The following is a 16562-nucleotide window of genomic DNA, read 5'->3' as shown; positions in this document are numbered from 1 at the left end:
TTTGTTTTTTATTACAAATTTGATCGGAGAGAATACAAACTTCAGTGCTACCTTGAAAACAGTCACTATTATTATTATGAACACTGTTGAGATGAAAAGTGCACTTTCCTTTTCATACAGTAAATTACAGACAAACTGACGTGATGTGATATAAGGGGGTGAGATATTTGTTTGGCTAAAATACTGTCAAATACTATATTCAGAGTGTTCGTTCAGTAACAGCCGCCCGTCTCGTCTCTCCAGCTGTTGAGTAAGTAATCAGAAAAACATGTTTCAGATCGAGGTACGGATGTTTACCAAAAAGGCGAGAGAACTGAAATTAGAAGTTGTGAATGAAACAAAACAAAAAGGAACTGGAACACTGTAAAACAAATAACAAATGATTTCTCACCTGATTAGACTGGTAGATGAGAAAGGAATTCACTGAAAAACTGTTTACTTATTTATTAACATTAAAATAAGATCACTGACAAGAAAAAAACAGACACCAGTTGCTTCATGATCTGCCAGACTCACAGACAGGTGGCGAGAGCCGCCTGGAATTGACATGCACCCCAGGTGTGCTCAACAGCTTTCTACAGGAACAGAGACGTTTTAAAATGAGGTGCTCCCTCCGATACAAACGAGGGAACTTGCAACTCCACCTTCCTGGACTTTGTATCCTGAACTGAAAATGTTCACTGTTTACTAAAGAGATCTCTTAGTCTTACTGAACTGAAATGATTACTATCACAATATAGAGCATTAACTAAAAAAATGCAAAAAAAAAAATCAATTACACCTTCTTTAACTGTGAAGACCATAAAAACAAAACAAATAAAACAAAACATTCTCTGCACTGGTAGTCTTCCAAAATTATGCTCTAAAAATGAATTTTGTCACATTCTACCTGCCCTCCATTAACACCATTGGTCAAAGACTGTTCTTCTCATGTCCATACCGTGGTTTAGGGCCTCGACACCATCTTCAGGAGAGTGTTCTTCAGATACGTGCACAGCTGATTCATCAGGTCTTTACTCTGTCCTTCCACCCAGTGGATCTCCACCCCCACGCCGGCGTCCTCCTCCAGCATGACATTCAGGTCGCATTTAAACAGGAAGTGCTCCACTGAAGCGGGGCTCTGTGGACGCTTGGTTGGCACTACGTCCTGCGAGGTGGTGCCCTTGGCTTCCTGTGCTTTGGCTGGTACTTCCTTCTCCTCCTCCTCCTCCTCCTCCCGACCTCCTACAACCGGCTCCGACTGAGCCTGAGGAGGTTCTGTAGAGGTGGGAGACTCTGTGTCCATGCTGTTGTCCAATACGTTGTGTCCTAAATTCATGATTTTCTACCAAAAAAAAGAAAGGACAAATAAGAAAAGATTCAAGTATTATGAATATATATATATATATATACACAGTATATATATATTAGGGTGCACCGATGTGGAAATTCTTGGCCGATTCATACTCCTATTTTAGAGCCGAATAAAAGTCGGTTCGGTTCTGTAGAGCCTACAATGTGACATCATTTGAGGTTCGAGGGGGCGGGTACCGCCCTAAAGTCGGCTCTTCGGTGCTACTGAAAATTTCTGACGAGCATGAATCGGCCCTTATCCACCCATGAAAAATTTAAAATATAAATTTCATGGAGTATAGGCCATTTGGAATTATAACAATCTGTTGAAGATTGGCTAAGTATAGCTCAAGTTTGATCTCAACTGTTTTGCACGACGGGCCATATATATAATCCGTTAATTAAAGACCGTTGATCGTTTGCAGCTGGCGTTAATTACCTCACGCTGTGCAAGGGTATACTATAGCACCCACACCGTCACTAACTTGTGGATTATAGTTTGGTAAAATGGAAACTAAAGAAAAATAAAAAAAGATTGTCCGTCTTGAGTTGAAACGGTGCCGCTGCCTGTGTGTGAGCCTGTGAGGGGAGGGGGGAGGAGGAATACCACTGAGCGACATGCAGCCGCTCTATACATCTCCGTACACGTGTGTATCTCCGGATTTGGCTGCAGAGCAGAACATCGACTACTGCCATCGGTGAAAGTCAAGTTTTTTACCGATGCACCGATGTCAGTTAACAAGGCAAATATCGGCTCCTACCGATTGTGGGCCAATACATCGGTGCACCCCTAATATATATCAGAATGTTGTATAAATGTTCTAAATTCAAAAAAGAAAAAAATCTAATCCATCTACAAGCTCACAATGTGAAGCAATGTGTTGCAAGCTTGTACATTGGCTTTTTTCGCTACTCTTGAAATGGGGCTTAAGAAATTCATTCGTAATGTATTTTTATAATTTTGGGTCCCGACCGGGGGAGACACCAGGCCTGATTCTCTTTTGGGCCTCGAGCTGAGAAAGTTTATGCTCTACATACCCCTGTTTTTTCCACATCCTGAGGTTCTTGCTCGGTTGAAGTGGTTCCGGAGGTTCCATTGGAACTCTGTTGGACATTGCCTTCCTGTGCGAAAGAGGAGGGTTGCTGATTCTGGGAGTTTTGGGAAAAGCTGGGGCCGGCCACGCCAGCGGCAGTCTGAGAGACAGTTGTTGTCAGAGGCGCTCTGGGCAGCTCCCGTAACTGACGTTTCTGCTCTCGCCGCTTCTGACGTCCGTGGATCCAGTTGTTCTCCACGGCCGTCAGGAACAGACTCCTCCGCTGGGCTATGCATGGCAGCCGTTTGTGTAATACCTGCCAGGACGAAAAGAGACATACATTACAATGTACTGCATTTAGATGCTCTCATCCAAAGCGACTTACATTTCATAAACAAGGTAAAAATACAGGTACATGATAGTGTACATCAAAATAATAAACTGTACGTTGAAACTATAGGATACCAGGTAAACAATGAACCTAGCATCTGTCTAAATAACATGCTATCTAAATTTAAATGTAACCTTGTGGTCAAAAACAAGGCTAAGAAACAAACATGAGAACAAAATAATGGCCAGGGTAAGTCTGCATGGTCGTCAAATCTAGGTAAAGTGCTACGTGCTGAGGTGGAGTCTGAAGAGGTGAGTCTTCAGATTATGGCGAAAAATTGGGAATGAATAGATCTGCTGAAATGGCATTTTGAGGGAATCTAACTTCCGTTCCGTGACGTATTTCGGAGTGAAAACAGGACAGGCAGGACGGACATACTGTGACATTGGGAAGAATTTCATTTGAATGTTGTAAAGTGGGCATGTCATCATAAAAATAGAGAATTACAGTTGAAGGACAAGAATTGGTTGCAATAGATTGGTTCAAGCCTACGTGAGTGCAGGAGTTTGATTTGTATGTAATCTGTTTCCAGCTTTTAGTGTCCGTCCGCAAACTTCGTCCTACACAAACAAAAACTCCCATTGATAATGAAAGGAGAATGAGGACTGAACGTACTAAATTAGGGAACATTATTAACTGATAATTTGATTAAATCCCCCCAAAAAATAAAATATAATAGATTAAATCGATTAGTTAAAACGCTACACCTCTAGCGAGCAACTTCTAAAATGGGATGCTTACCCTCAGATCAGTGAGTGTTTTCTCCAGCAGGGCGGTGACAGCGTCCACTGGGCAGAGTGAGGTACAGCCTATAGTGGAGGCTTTAGCCTGCAGCTCTTTTAGACTGGCCTGGGGCATAGTGAAGGACAGAGGTTTTCTGGACTTCTCCACCTTACGTCTCTTGCTGGGGGGAGACTGTGGCCAAACAGGGAGAGAAAAAAAAAAAAAGAGTGTTCACATCTCTGTCATTCTCTCCGTCATTCAATCAGATCTTGTGCGATATCATGGACCGTCCACACCTCTCAGGTCACCTGGGTATGGCCTGCGTGCTGTCCCTATAACCACAAATAAACGTGGGGAAGCAGCCTTTAGTTTTTATACACCACATATCTGGAACAAACTCTCAGAAAACTACTTCCACTCTTGCTGCTGCCTTTGATTGAGTTACTTTTCTTTCTCTTCTGCACTGTAAGTGCATGTTTTTATTTTGTCTTCTTTTGTATTTTTCTTCTTATGCATCATGATGTCATTGTATAATTGTGTTTCCTTTGCTTGATGTTCTGTGTAAAGCAGTGTAATTGCCATGTTGTTGAATAAAACTGCCTTGTCACATCGGATCTTCTAGGGAGGTCAAATGGTTCTCAAACTGTGGCCCAGGGCCCACTGGTGGGCTATGAGTATATTGGAAGTGAGCCCCCAAATGATGATCAAAACACCAAGATTTCAATGATAATATATTACACTAATATTAAAAAGTGATATACTTAAGTGAAAGAACTTAAAGTATAATACTGTGTTAGTTCCACTGAGCCAAGGTGGAATACAAATCGATTGATTGATCTGTGGTCAGGCGAGTGAGCTTATAGATCAGCTATTTATGGCTAATGTTCACAGAATTATGGATGCTGGGGTTCAAGTGGTTAACCACTTTCACAAGCAGCAACATGGCCGTCTTCTATCAGGAAGATCTGCATACCTCAAAATGGACAATTAAGCATTTAACAGATGCTCTTAATCCAGAGCGATTCACGGGGAGAAAGGTAAACGTATCGTAATACATCAAATACATAGAAATAGTAATCATAGGTAAATAATCTGTACATGACTGAAACTATACAAACGATAGGATGCCAGTTCAACAAATGTACCTGGCATCTGTCTTCATTAACAAAACCTTCACATTTTAACCTTTGCATAAACCTGCAAGGTCGTCAAGGCCCTATAGGGCAAGTGCTGCTGTCTAACGCTATGAGATCTTTTACGCCCCCTGTTAATAATACCACCATTTCTGTTGTGCACACACAAGTTTGATGTTCCAGAATCTGCCAATAGAGGGCAGTCTTTCCAGTGGTTGGCGCAGGTCGGCCAGGTCATCTCCAGTACATTGTGGAGCAGAGATACATATCATGATGTGGTCCATTGTTTGTGGTTCGCCACACACACACATGCATCAGAAAAAGTTAGATTCAATTTTTTCATGGATGCCTTGCAGCATCCTTCGCCGACCCGCAGACGGTTCAAGGTTTTCCAGACGGCCCAAGGTTGGTCATGGCCAGTCGCGAGACATTCCTCTGGGGTGATGCCTCTCTCTGTCCACTGGGTTGTCTGGCTACCCATGCTGTTCCACTGGTTGTGCCACTCCGTGGTCCTGGCGACAGATCTCCAGTTCTGCAGTGGTATCCAGGAAGCTGGTTCTGGACCTGAGCCGTTTTGGGGGGCAGAGTGTTCGTGCAGTGAGTGCCGGTTTTCATGGGCCTGCTTTGTGCGCTCGGCTTTGGCGGTGACTGCTCTGCGGATGTCAGGGGGGGGGGGGCAATTCCAGAGAGGGCGTAGAGGCAGGGTATGGGGGTTGTTTTGATGCACCCAGTCATTATCCTGCAGGTCTCGTTGAGGATGGGGTCTAGTTTGCGTGCGTGACTTGATTTATACCATGCAGGGCAGGCATATTCAGCGGTGGAAAAGCACAGGGCTAGTGCCGTTGTGCACAGCGTGCTTGGGTGAGCTCCCCACTTTGAGTTGGTTAGTTTGGCGCAGGAGGTTGTTCCTGGTGGACACCTTGGCTCTCGTCTTCTGGATGTGCTCTTTGTAGCTGAGGGTACGGTCTAAGGTCACTCCCAGGTAGACTGGGTGCTGGTGGTTCTCAAGCCTTATTCCGTCCCAGATTACGTTGAGCTCCCGTTTGGCCTTTTTAAGGTGGAAGCTGTAGATTTGTCTCTTCCCGGGGTTTGGTCTGTCAGTCCTTGTTCCAGGGTTGACTCCACTTCTGGGAAGGTATGCTGCTGCGTTGTCATGGCTAGGTCATCTGCGTAGATGAACCTGCTGCATCCTTCTGGTAGGGCAGTGAAAGACAATACTTGACACAGTGTACAAGGAGTTGGTAATGCTCACCTCAGTTGCAGTAATTTATTAATAAGGGTACAGTTAGAGAAGCACATCAATGTTTTGGTAGGATTAGTTTTGTATTAGTAGATGACTTGCTCTCCTTAAAAATTTCAAAGCTGTCACTATGGCATAGCACACACATGTGGCCATGCAACAACCATGCTTTGCATTCCCAACTTCAACAACACACACATGTGCAAACAAGACACTAATGACTTCTAATCACATGACTTCTAATCACCCAAATGCTTAAAGGCCTATTCATACATACTACAGTTTTAAGTGATATGGTGACCACCGAAACAGTGGTTATAGTAAAAACAGAGAGATGTGTTTAGGTGAGCCGGTGAGTCGCCTATCACCACCCTATAGGCTTAAGCCCTATATATACTTACATAAAGTAGTAGTATTTACAAGCTCACAACAACGCACCGTTTCTCTTTTGGGTCTCGAGCTAAAACGTTTGACAACCACTGGTCTAATGCATACCAAACTGGTGGACCTCCTTGAAATTAAAAACTAGAAGGTCCTGGGTTCGATTCCCGCTCGGGGCGCTGTGGGTGCTGGCGGCGTGTTTCCTCCTCCGCGTCATCAGTGCCCATACCCGAAGGCGGGGTTGGCGAAAGGGCCTTTCTGTGTGGAGTTTGCATGTTCTCCCCGTGTCCCCTAGGGTAGGTACCCTCACAAAAAACATGCAGTAATCCTGGTCTCTAAACTGCCTCCCCCTGGCCAGCCGGGGCGCCTGATGGAGGGGAAAGGAACTGGTTGGAATAACGTGTTCCTTCCACGCGCTACGTCCAACCAGGGAAACTCCCCCCCTGTCAGGTGTAAAGGAGCAACTTGGACACTCAGGCATGAAGGAAGCCTGAGTTTAGTCCGTTGCTCTCCCCAGGTTGGCGGAGGGTGTGTAGAGCCCAGGATCACATTAGATGATTGACACAGGGGTGAAAAATGGGTTACAAAATCGTGGGATAAAAAATATATTAAGAAATTAAAAACTAAGTTTGAGAAGCATCGAGGTAGTGAGCAGGAGAGAAGAGGAGATAAGTTCACAATGGCTTCTCTGTCATCTCATCAATGATGAGTCATCATGTGATGAGTCAGTCCACATGCTGCCTTTAGAGTGACCACCTTTCCAAATGTCATTCTATGGCTACCAACTATTCCACCATCTCCAAAAGCTACAGCACGTAGAGTCTGGAACTACACCTCCCTAAAGTACAGCACGTAGAGTCTGGAACTACACGTCCCTAAAGTACAGCACGTAGAGTCTGGAACTACACCTCCCTAAAGTACAGCACGTAGAGTCTGGAACTACGTACACCTCCCTAAAGCAGAGAAAAATTAAGCCGTTCACAAAAATAATAATAAATATAGCTGCAAGCGCAAAAAGAATAAAGCTATACACAATATACAGTATACACCATGAGCAATGGCTGAAATAATAAATAAAATCACACCCGTGTGAACTGAGTGGTGCAACTCCCCTCTCTCTCTCCCCCCCCTCCTCTCTCACTCTATCATTAGCAGGCAACAGTGCAGTCTCTCTCTCTCTCTGTTTCTGGCACAACAGTGCCCCTACTGGTACTCATACTGGTGCTCATTAACGTGAACCAACACATAGGTGAACACGGACATTGCTGTTCCTTGGAGTGGTTGCACCACTCAAAAATGTGAAGTGAGGGGTGCTCTTATCAGCATACATGGCATTCACATTTCATACATCACATTCCATGCTCAGCCAATTGTCTGTCAACGCTGTAGTCCAGTAACTGGAGTCCAGACTCAATTCGCATGAATGGAAATGTGATTTCAAGGGGAGTGGTTATTCTTTCACGTGGCCCAAAAAAGGCCAAAAAGTGGATAGAGCAAATGATAACAATTTTCTCAGTGGGAGGAGATCAAAAGGTCTTTTGACGAATGAGTGTGAACTATTTTTTTAAAACAACTTTAAAACATGTTTAAATTCCCATTTCCATTTTCCAATAAGCAGCGACCTATTATAGTCAGGGAATATTATCAGAAAAATTCCAATCCTAAAAAGATTAGTACCAACCAAGACATTTCATCACCAATGTTTGTAAAGTGTCTAGTAACGCATCTCACAAAGAATGAAATTCAATTGACCTAGGTCCTAGGGCCTAGGGGAATCTGTGACAGCTGCTGAAATCACAAAGATGACAAAGATGTACTCTGCAAGCAAAAAAAGTACATCTTTGTGATGTCACTGATCACATGATCTCAAGTTTTAGACCTCACGCTCTAGGCTAAACAGAAGGGGGGGACTTTTTTGTTATTAGTTCTACACAACTCTAAGGTCTATTAATGACATAGTTCAACTTTTTCAAACAAAAGTTGTGATAATTGGTATATTATGCATTTATATAGAGCCTTTATCCAAGGCACTTTACAATGTGCATTGCATTTACCATTCACACACATATCCACACACCGATGGTGGAGGAAACCATGCAAGGCACCAACCTGCTCATCGGGAGGAGCCCGGGATCGAATTGTGAATAGGGTGACCAGATCCAAACTGGATTTTAGGGACAGAAGAATCGCTTGTGTGGGACAAGTAGAGTTCTCAAATTCTACCCTAAAAGGTATGCTAATCAGTAGTTCGGGCCTTGGGCTCCATGAAAAAAAAAAAGAATATATATATATATATATAGTTTTTTTTGTATAATAATGATAATCTATTATGAATATGGTGCTGACTGGGGTTTCACTTTTACTCTGTGATGAGTTCTCAAATTCTGCCCAAACCGGACCCTACCCGACCCAATCTGACGTATTAGGGCCTAAAATGTACGCTAATTAGTCGGGCCGGGCTGGGCCTCAGACCGGACCAATTAGGGCCCAGTTAGGGTCGGGCCTACATTTTCAAGCCCGTTGAGAACTCAAGGAACAAGTGGGACAGGACGAGGTTATAGCAACTTATAAGGTGCTATTAAATGCCTTGATGTCATATTGGACCATAGGCCTAATATTGCCTGACATTTTGTTATTAAACCAATGTCTTTGGCCATATTTTGGTAAAATATGGCCATAGGATATTTCTCATGTTATCTTAACCCATTCTGACCGGGCACCCATTTTGGTGTCAGCATCATGTTATGCTTTAGCTATTGAAAAAGAGCAGATCTACAAGCTCATATCGCGCCACCGAGTGGCGCGATACGAGCTTGTAGGTCTGCTATTTTTTGAAAAATCGAAGAACGACTGACATTTCTAGAATCTGATCTCAGGTCAGAATGGGTTCATCAGACCAGTGTGTGTCCGGCGGAAACCTCGTATGAATCTGATCTCAGGTCAGAATGGGTTAACAGGCTTAAAACACATCTTGCAGGAAAAGAGACAATAAGAGAACAGAAAGGCAACTATTAGGACATTTGAACACTGTCCCACGCTAAGGGGGACATTTGGTCATCCTACAAGCTGCCACTCTACCCGCTGAGCCACTGTGGCCATGGTAATGTTTTTTTGAGGGGTAGTATTCCTTTAAGTTTGCCCCTTGGAATAAGGACTGGCAGTGAAATGTGGCGTCAGCATATTTCCTGGACAAGACAAGTAGTCATTGAGAGAAGGACAAGTCATCCACAGACAGAAGCAGTGTAAGAAGCTGCACCTTCACTACGACACCACAAGATGGCTCTATTACACTCCATTTGAGCTCCCATGCGTCAGTCCCTGCCCTGCTATGCCGTGACAGTGACATTGGAGATGGTTGTATGTTCAGTATTCACTTCTGACCGCTGGTTACTAGCGTCATGCTGTGAATGATGGCGGAAAACATCCTCATCTAACCATGTTCCATAATAATAGCTGCTTTTCTGCTGGGACATGATGGGTATACAGGCTCCAATGAGCGGAACAGCACAGCATGGGGTCTGCAGTGGTGATGTACCGTAGTATACAGTGACATTGACGACAATGTGGCCGACTGACCTACAAACACCATAGACTAGGCAGAATTTCAGAAAATGTGCTTATTTAACCCATTCTGACCTGAGATCAGATTCATACCAGGTTTCCACTGGACAACACACTGGTCTGATTAACCCATTCTGACCTGAGATCAGATTAATACGAGGTTTCCACTGGACACACACAGGTCTGATGAACCCATTCTGACCTGAGATCAGATTCTAGAAATGTCAGTCGTTCTTCGATTTTTTTCAAAAATAGCAGACCTACAAGCTCGTATCGCGCCACTCGGTGGCGCGATATGAGCTTGTAGATCTGCTATTTTTAAATAGCTAAAGCATAACATGATGCTGACACCAAAATGGGTGCCCGGTCAGAATAGGTTAAAGAAATGTCCAGCTCACTATGCTGGAAAAATATAAAAACGTATTGTTGACTAAACAAGGTAGAAACTTACTTTTAATTTTTAATTTTATATATGCCATATTCTGATATGACAAATTAAACCAATTTGTGCCCAAGATGTGCCTCCAGACGTCCTGGGAATTATGAGGTTCTGATTGTCTACTATAGTTCTCAAGGTGGGGTACGCCAGAGCCATAGAGTAAGACAGAGTTACGCAAACTCTGTTCAATATCGCTAAAACTCTTCTATTAGATGGCTCTGGGGTACGAGTCGTACGACTCAGCCAATCCTCCCTGCTGACAGGTGCCGCCCCAGCTGGAAGGAGTACATGCAATGACCAATATCACCCTACCCTTCCAGCTTGCCTCCCCCAAACCCAAACCTTTTTTTTTAGATTTGTTTTGGGGCTTTTTATTGATAAGGGAACAGTAGTCAGACAGGAAAGGGGGAGAGAGATGGGGAGTGACATTTTTTTTTTTTAATAGCTTCGGAGCTCTGTATAACATCGATAAATGCAATAGTATAAGTTTAAAGCTTTCATGACAATAATTTTTCTTTTTTCTTTTAGGTATTATGACCTCAATTACACCCACAACCTGAACTTTGAACATTCAGTGGATTTTCTGTGGTCTGGGGTTTTCTCTGTGTGTTCTGAAGCCTTTTGAGCTGCAATGAAAACAGGACTCAACAGTGACATCTGCTGCCAAATTGTTATGTCATATATGGGATTTGTGGACTCTTATGTCACAGTCAACAGGCTAATCAGAGCACTTTTGTTTGAGCCAGAAAGCAGAAATGAAATGTTAAAAAGTTCATGTTTTTGGGTCAATTGAGCTCAGAAAAGCTAAAAGAAAAAACAAAGAAAAAGAACCATTACAAAAACCTTTTTTTATGTCACCACCAGACCTTTAAACACATGGTACTGGAAAATAATCGATAGTACATCAACCCTAATGCCAAATATATGCTGCGTTATGTCACAGCACTGCATACAGATAAGCTCACAATGCCTGGCGCTATTTTCGTTATGCGACACTATCGTATAGACATAGTATAACTTAACACGTACAACGAGGTTACACATGCACAGACAAATAGAATAAAGGAAGGAGCTCAAATACTAAAATAGTGTGGATTTGTGTTTCACACTTTGGGTCCCCCTCTCCTCTGGATCAGACCATTCTGCACCATGTTCCTCCATTATTCATATGATGCACACACACACACACACACACACACACACACACACACACACACACACACACACACACACACACACACACACACACACACACACACACACACACACACACACACACACACACACACACACACACACACACACACACACACACACACACGCACATGAATGCATGAAGCCACGCACATCATGCTCACTTAAACAGACAAGCCACAGATGCAAAGAACACAAGACAAACATGTGTTTAATCACTTAAAGGAGAATTCCATGCTAGAAGGCTTTCTTCTTTATTTGTAATTGTTACGTCCCCACCAAAGAGGTCCAGGTGTTTTTTTGTGCAAAAGCTTTTTATTGGCTATTTCCCTTACCATAAGCCCTAAATGAATTGCATTGAATTGAATGGGAATTGAATGGGGCTATTGTGCTAATTCGCTTATTTCCATCGCTCAAAAGTATATTTTCTTTGTATATATCCTCTCTTCATAATGTAAATAATATCCCAAGCGGCACAGTTTACTACTTATTTCGATGGAAATAAGCGAATTAGCACAACACCCCATAGCTCCATTCAATTTAATGCAATTCATTGAGGGCTTATGGTAGGGAAATAGCTAATAAGGAGCTGTTGCACAAAAAAACACCTGGACCTCTTTGGCGGGGACGTAACAACTACAAAGACAGGTAAGAAAGGTAAGAAAGCCTTCTAGCATGGAATTCTCCTTAAAGCCCTCCCTATTTTAGGCCTTTATTCCTATGATGTCCTGACTCAACATAGCCCTGGAGCCTGGAGGCTGTAGTGGAGTCCAAACATCTTTATGTCCTAATCTCACAATCCTTTGTCTCCATCCTTTCCCTTTGTGTCAGGATTCCTCTTAGTTCTTTCTCTTTTCACCTCCGTTTTGGTCCATCTGTTTCTCACTGATTCTCAACCTCTCGCTGATCAAACTCTGGTCCGATGTCACATAAATACGACCTCCCTCTCTCACTGAGCGAGCTCTGGGCTGATGTCAAACCCAAGAAACCATTTAACCTAGTGACTTGCGATCTGCTAAATTCGTATAGACATAGTATAACTTAACCCATTTTGGGCAGGAACCCCTTTTGGTGTTTTAGGCATTATGTTATACTTTAGCTACTGAAAAATAGCAGATCTACAAGCTCATAGCGGGACCGAGTGCCGCGCTACGAGCTTGTAGGTCTGCTATTTTTTAAATATCACACCCGTGTGAACTGAGTGTTGCAACTCCCCCCCCCCCCCCCCCCTTCTCTCTCTCTCATCAGCAGGCAACTGCAGCACTCTCTCTGTTTCTGGCTGCCCCTATTGGTACTCATTCTCGTGCTCATTAACGTCACAGACACACATAGGCGAGCGGACACGGACATTGCTGGTTGTAGGAGTGGTTGCACCACTCAAAAATCGTGAAAATGTAGTGCAAATCTTTGAATATATATTCTTTCAGAGCCAACCACGGTCCCTGGAACATATTTTCAGATGGGGGTCGACGGCCAATTACATTTAATCTTGGGGGTCCTTGACATTATAATGTTTGAGAACGACAAAATTGGGATGCGGGCGTGTAGATCGTCTTTTTTCTTAACATTTCTATACATTCTCACCTAGAATGACATACAGGGGGTTAAAGTGGTTAAGTAGGCCACATATGAATGTATGTCACATATACTATATATAATATTCAAGAATGCTGCCACACACAACATTAAACATCCATATGTACACATACGGAGGCAGAATTAGGCATTCGGTCATGCATAGAATAGCACAGTCTCTCTTGAATGCACACACACACACATTACTATACTCGTGACACACACACACACACACACACACACACACACACACACACACACACACACACACACACACACACACACACACACACACACACACACACACACACACACACACACACACACACACACACACACACACACACACACACACACACACACACACACACACACACACACACACTCTCTCCCCCAGTCCAGTGGTGTGTGATGCTGCAGGCCTAGAGAATGGAGGGGTGGTGGGAGAAGCAGCAAAGAAATGTAGGCCAATGTTTCTGCTCAACTGCTCTCATGTTGAAAGGCAACACTTACAGAGACCTGAGAAATCCCACAAAGGGTGACATCCTCCATCTTCAACAACCAAGCGGTGAGCATGTATGTAGACTGTCTACTTTCCAAACATTTTAAACAGTTTAAACACTGTGGGTTGTATAAAAAATAGAGCTGTCCCGATACCGATACCAGTATCGGAACACTGCCAGATATGCCCTTATAGGAATATAGGCCCTAACACAGAGATTGTGGTATTGGGAATTGGGATCGGATCGGACACAGAGTTGTTTCTTCATGACGATTTTCCCAGTGGCTGTGGAGTGTGTCTAATGGAATGGCCTGGAGATGAGGAGTATGACGTTTCTGTCGGGAAGAAACGTATTGTATTTTCTTTTTATTATTCCGTAAATTAATACCCAATGAGTATCGTTTTAAATGCAGAAGTTTTGCAATACCAGATTTGACCACCAGGGCCCCTAGGTCCTGGGGCCTTAGTCTACAGCAGTGAGCGGTTCTCAACTTGTGAGATGATTTATTTTATCCCCGAGATGACAGTAAAAGTGTCAAAAGTGATGTTGTATTTCCAATTTTCAGTACTTTTACTTACACTCCACTACACCTCAGAGGCAAATATTGTACTCCACTACAATTATTTGACCACTTTAGTTCCTAGTTACTTTTAGATTATTATTACAAAACATACATTAACCATTTCAGCTCTATACACATTTCGGCCATTTGAAAATAGCCGATCACAATGTGAGCTTATACATTTTCAAAAATATATATTTTATTTTATACATGGTACTTCAAGTACATTTTCAATACCACTGCTTAGTGCTTACCGGTACGACGACGTCGTCGCAGAAGCTCCAGGCGAGCGCCCAGCGCATGGTGCGGCCCTGGTAGAACTCTGTGTGGGTCACCTTTGGAACCTGAGCAGACAGAGACATCATAGGTACAGGTAAGACCCAGTCAAACAGAACTCTGTGTGGGTCACCTTTGGAACCTGAGCAGACAGAGACATCACAGGTACAGGTGAGACCCAGTCAAACAGAACTCTGTGTGGGTCACCTTTGGAACCTGAGCAGACAGAGACATCATAGGTACAGGTAAGACCCAGTCAAACAGAACTCTGTGTGGGTCACCTTTGGAACCTGAGCAGACAGAGACATCATAGGTACAGGTAAGACCCAGTCAAACAGAACTCTGTGTGGGTCACCTTTGGAACCTGAGCAGACAGAGACATCATAGGTACAGGTAAGACCCAGTCAAACAGAACTCTGTGTGGGTCACCTTTGGAACCTGAGCAGACAGAGACATCATAGGTACAGGTAAGACCCAGTCAAACAGAACTCTGTGTGGGTCACCTTTGGAACCTGAGCAGACAGAGACATCATAGGTACAGGTAAGACCCAGTCAAACAGAACTCTGTGTGGGTCACCTTTGGAACCTGAGCAGACAGAGACATCATAGGTACAGGTAAGACCCAGTCAAACAGAACTCTGTGTGGGTCACCTTTGGAACCTGAGCAGACAGAGACATCATAGGTACAGGTAAGACCCAGTCAAACAGAACTCTGTGTGGGTCACCTTTGGAACCTGAGCAGACAGAGACATCATAGGTACAGGTAAGACCCAGTCAAACAGAACTCTGTGTGGGTCACCTTTGGAACCTGAGCAGACAGAGACATCATAGGTACAGGTAAGACCCAGTCAAACAGAACTCTGTGTGGGTCACCTTTGGAACCTGAGCAGACAGAGACATCATAGGTACAGGTGAGACCCAGTCAAACAGAACTCTGTGTGGGTCACCTTTGGAACCTGAGCAGACGGAGACATCATAGGTACAGGTAAGACCCAGTCAAACAGAACTCTGTGTGGGTCACCTTTGGAACCTGAGCAGACAGAGACATCATAGGTACAGGTAAGACCCAGTCAAACAGAACTCTGTGTGGGTCACCTTTGGAACCTGAGCAGACAGAGACATCATAGGTACAGGTAAGACCCAGTCAAACAGAACTCTGTGTGGGTCACCTTTGGAACCTGAGCAGACAGAGACATCATAGGTACAGGTAAGACCCAGTCAAACAGAACTCTGTGTGGGTCACCTTTGGAACCTGAGCAGACAGAGACATCATAGGTACAGGTAAGACCCAGTCAAACAGAACTCTGTGTGGGTCACCTTTGGAACCTGAGCAGACAGAGACATCATAGGTACAGGTAAGACCCAGTCAAACAGAACTCTGTGTGGGTCACCTTTGGAACCTGAGCAGACAGAGACATCATAGGTACAGGTAAGACCCAGTCAAACAGAACTCTGTGTGGGTCACCTTTGGAACCTGAGCAGACAGAGACATCATAGGTACAGGTGAGACCCAGTCAAACAGAACTCTGTGTGGGTCACCTTTGGAACCTGAGCAGACGGAGACATCATAGGTACAGGTAAGACCCAGTCAAACAGAACTCTGTGTGGGTCACCTTTGGAACCTGAGCAGACAGAGACATCATAGGTACAGGTAAGACCCAGTCAAACAGAACTCTGTGTGGGTCACCTTTGGAACCTGAGCAGACAGAGACATCATAGGTACAGGTGAGACCCAGTCAAACAGAACTCTGTGTGGGTCACCTTTGGAACCTGAGCAGACAGAGACATCATAGGTACAGGTGAGACCCAGTCAAACAGAACTCTGTGTGGGTCACCTTTGGAACCTGAGCAGACAGAGACATCATAGGTACAGGTAAGACCCAGTCAAACAGAACTCTGTGTGGGTCACCTTTGGAACCTGAGCAGACAGAGACATCATAGGTACAGGTGAGACCCAGTCAAACAGAACTCTGTGTGGGTCACCTTTGGAACCTGAGCAGACAGAGACATCATAGGTACAGGTGAGACCCAGTCAAACAGAACTCTGTGTGGGTCACCTTTGGAACCTGGGCAGACAGAGACATCATAGGTACAGGTAAGACCCAGTCAAACAGAACTCTGTGTGGGTCACCTTTGGAACCTGAGCAGACAGAGACATCATAGGTACAGGTAAGACCCAGTCAAACAGAACTCTGTGTGGGTCACCTTTGGAACCTGA

At 44.0% G+C, this 16562-nt stretch overlaps 1 protein-coding gene across 1 annotated transcript in view; it reads right to left on the bottom strand.

Annotated features, from left to right (window-relative positions):
• mettl16 (methyltransferase 16, N6-methyladenosine) overlaps positions 1 to 16562 on the bottom strand; it is a 48308-nt gene continuing 31746 nt past the window's right edge. Inside the window, exons 8-11 of the mRNA XM_083773689.1 lie at positions 14323 to 14412; positions 3499 to 3672; positions 2371 to 2682; positions 1 to 1324 (exon numbers count right to left, since the gene is read on the bottom strand). Coding sequence (XP_083629815.1) covers positions 947 to 1324; positions 2371 to 2682; positions 3499 to 3672; positions 14323 to 14412 — 954 coding nt within the window. The 3' untranslated portion in view covers positions 1 to 946. The remainder of the gene's footprint in view (positions 1325 to 2370; positions 2683 to 3498; positions 3673 to 14322; positions 14413 to 16562) is intronic.

Source organism: Protomyctophum parallelum (assembly GCF_964188405.1).
Source record: "Protomyctophum parallelum genome assembly, chromosome: 9".
Classification (NCBI taxonomy): Eukaryota; Metazoa; Chordata; class Actinopteri; order Myctophiformes; family Myctophidae; genus Protomyctophum; species Protomyctophum parallelum.
Note: the sequence above shows the minus strand (reverse complement) of the source record. Positions and strands in the feature narration are given on the sequence as shown.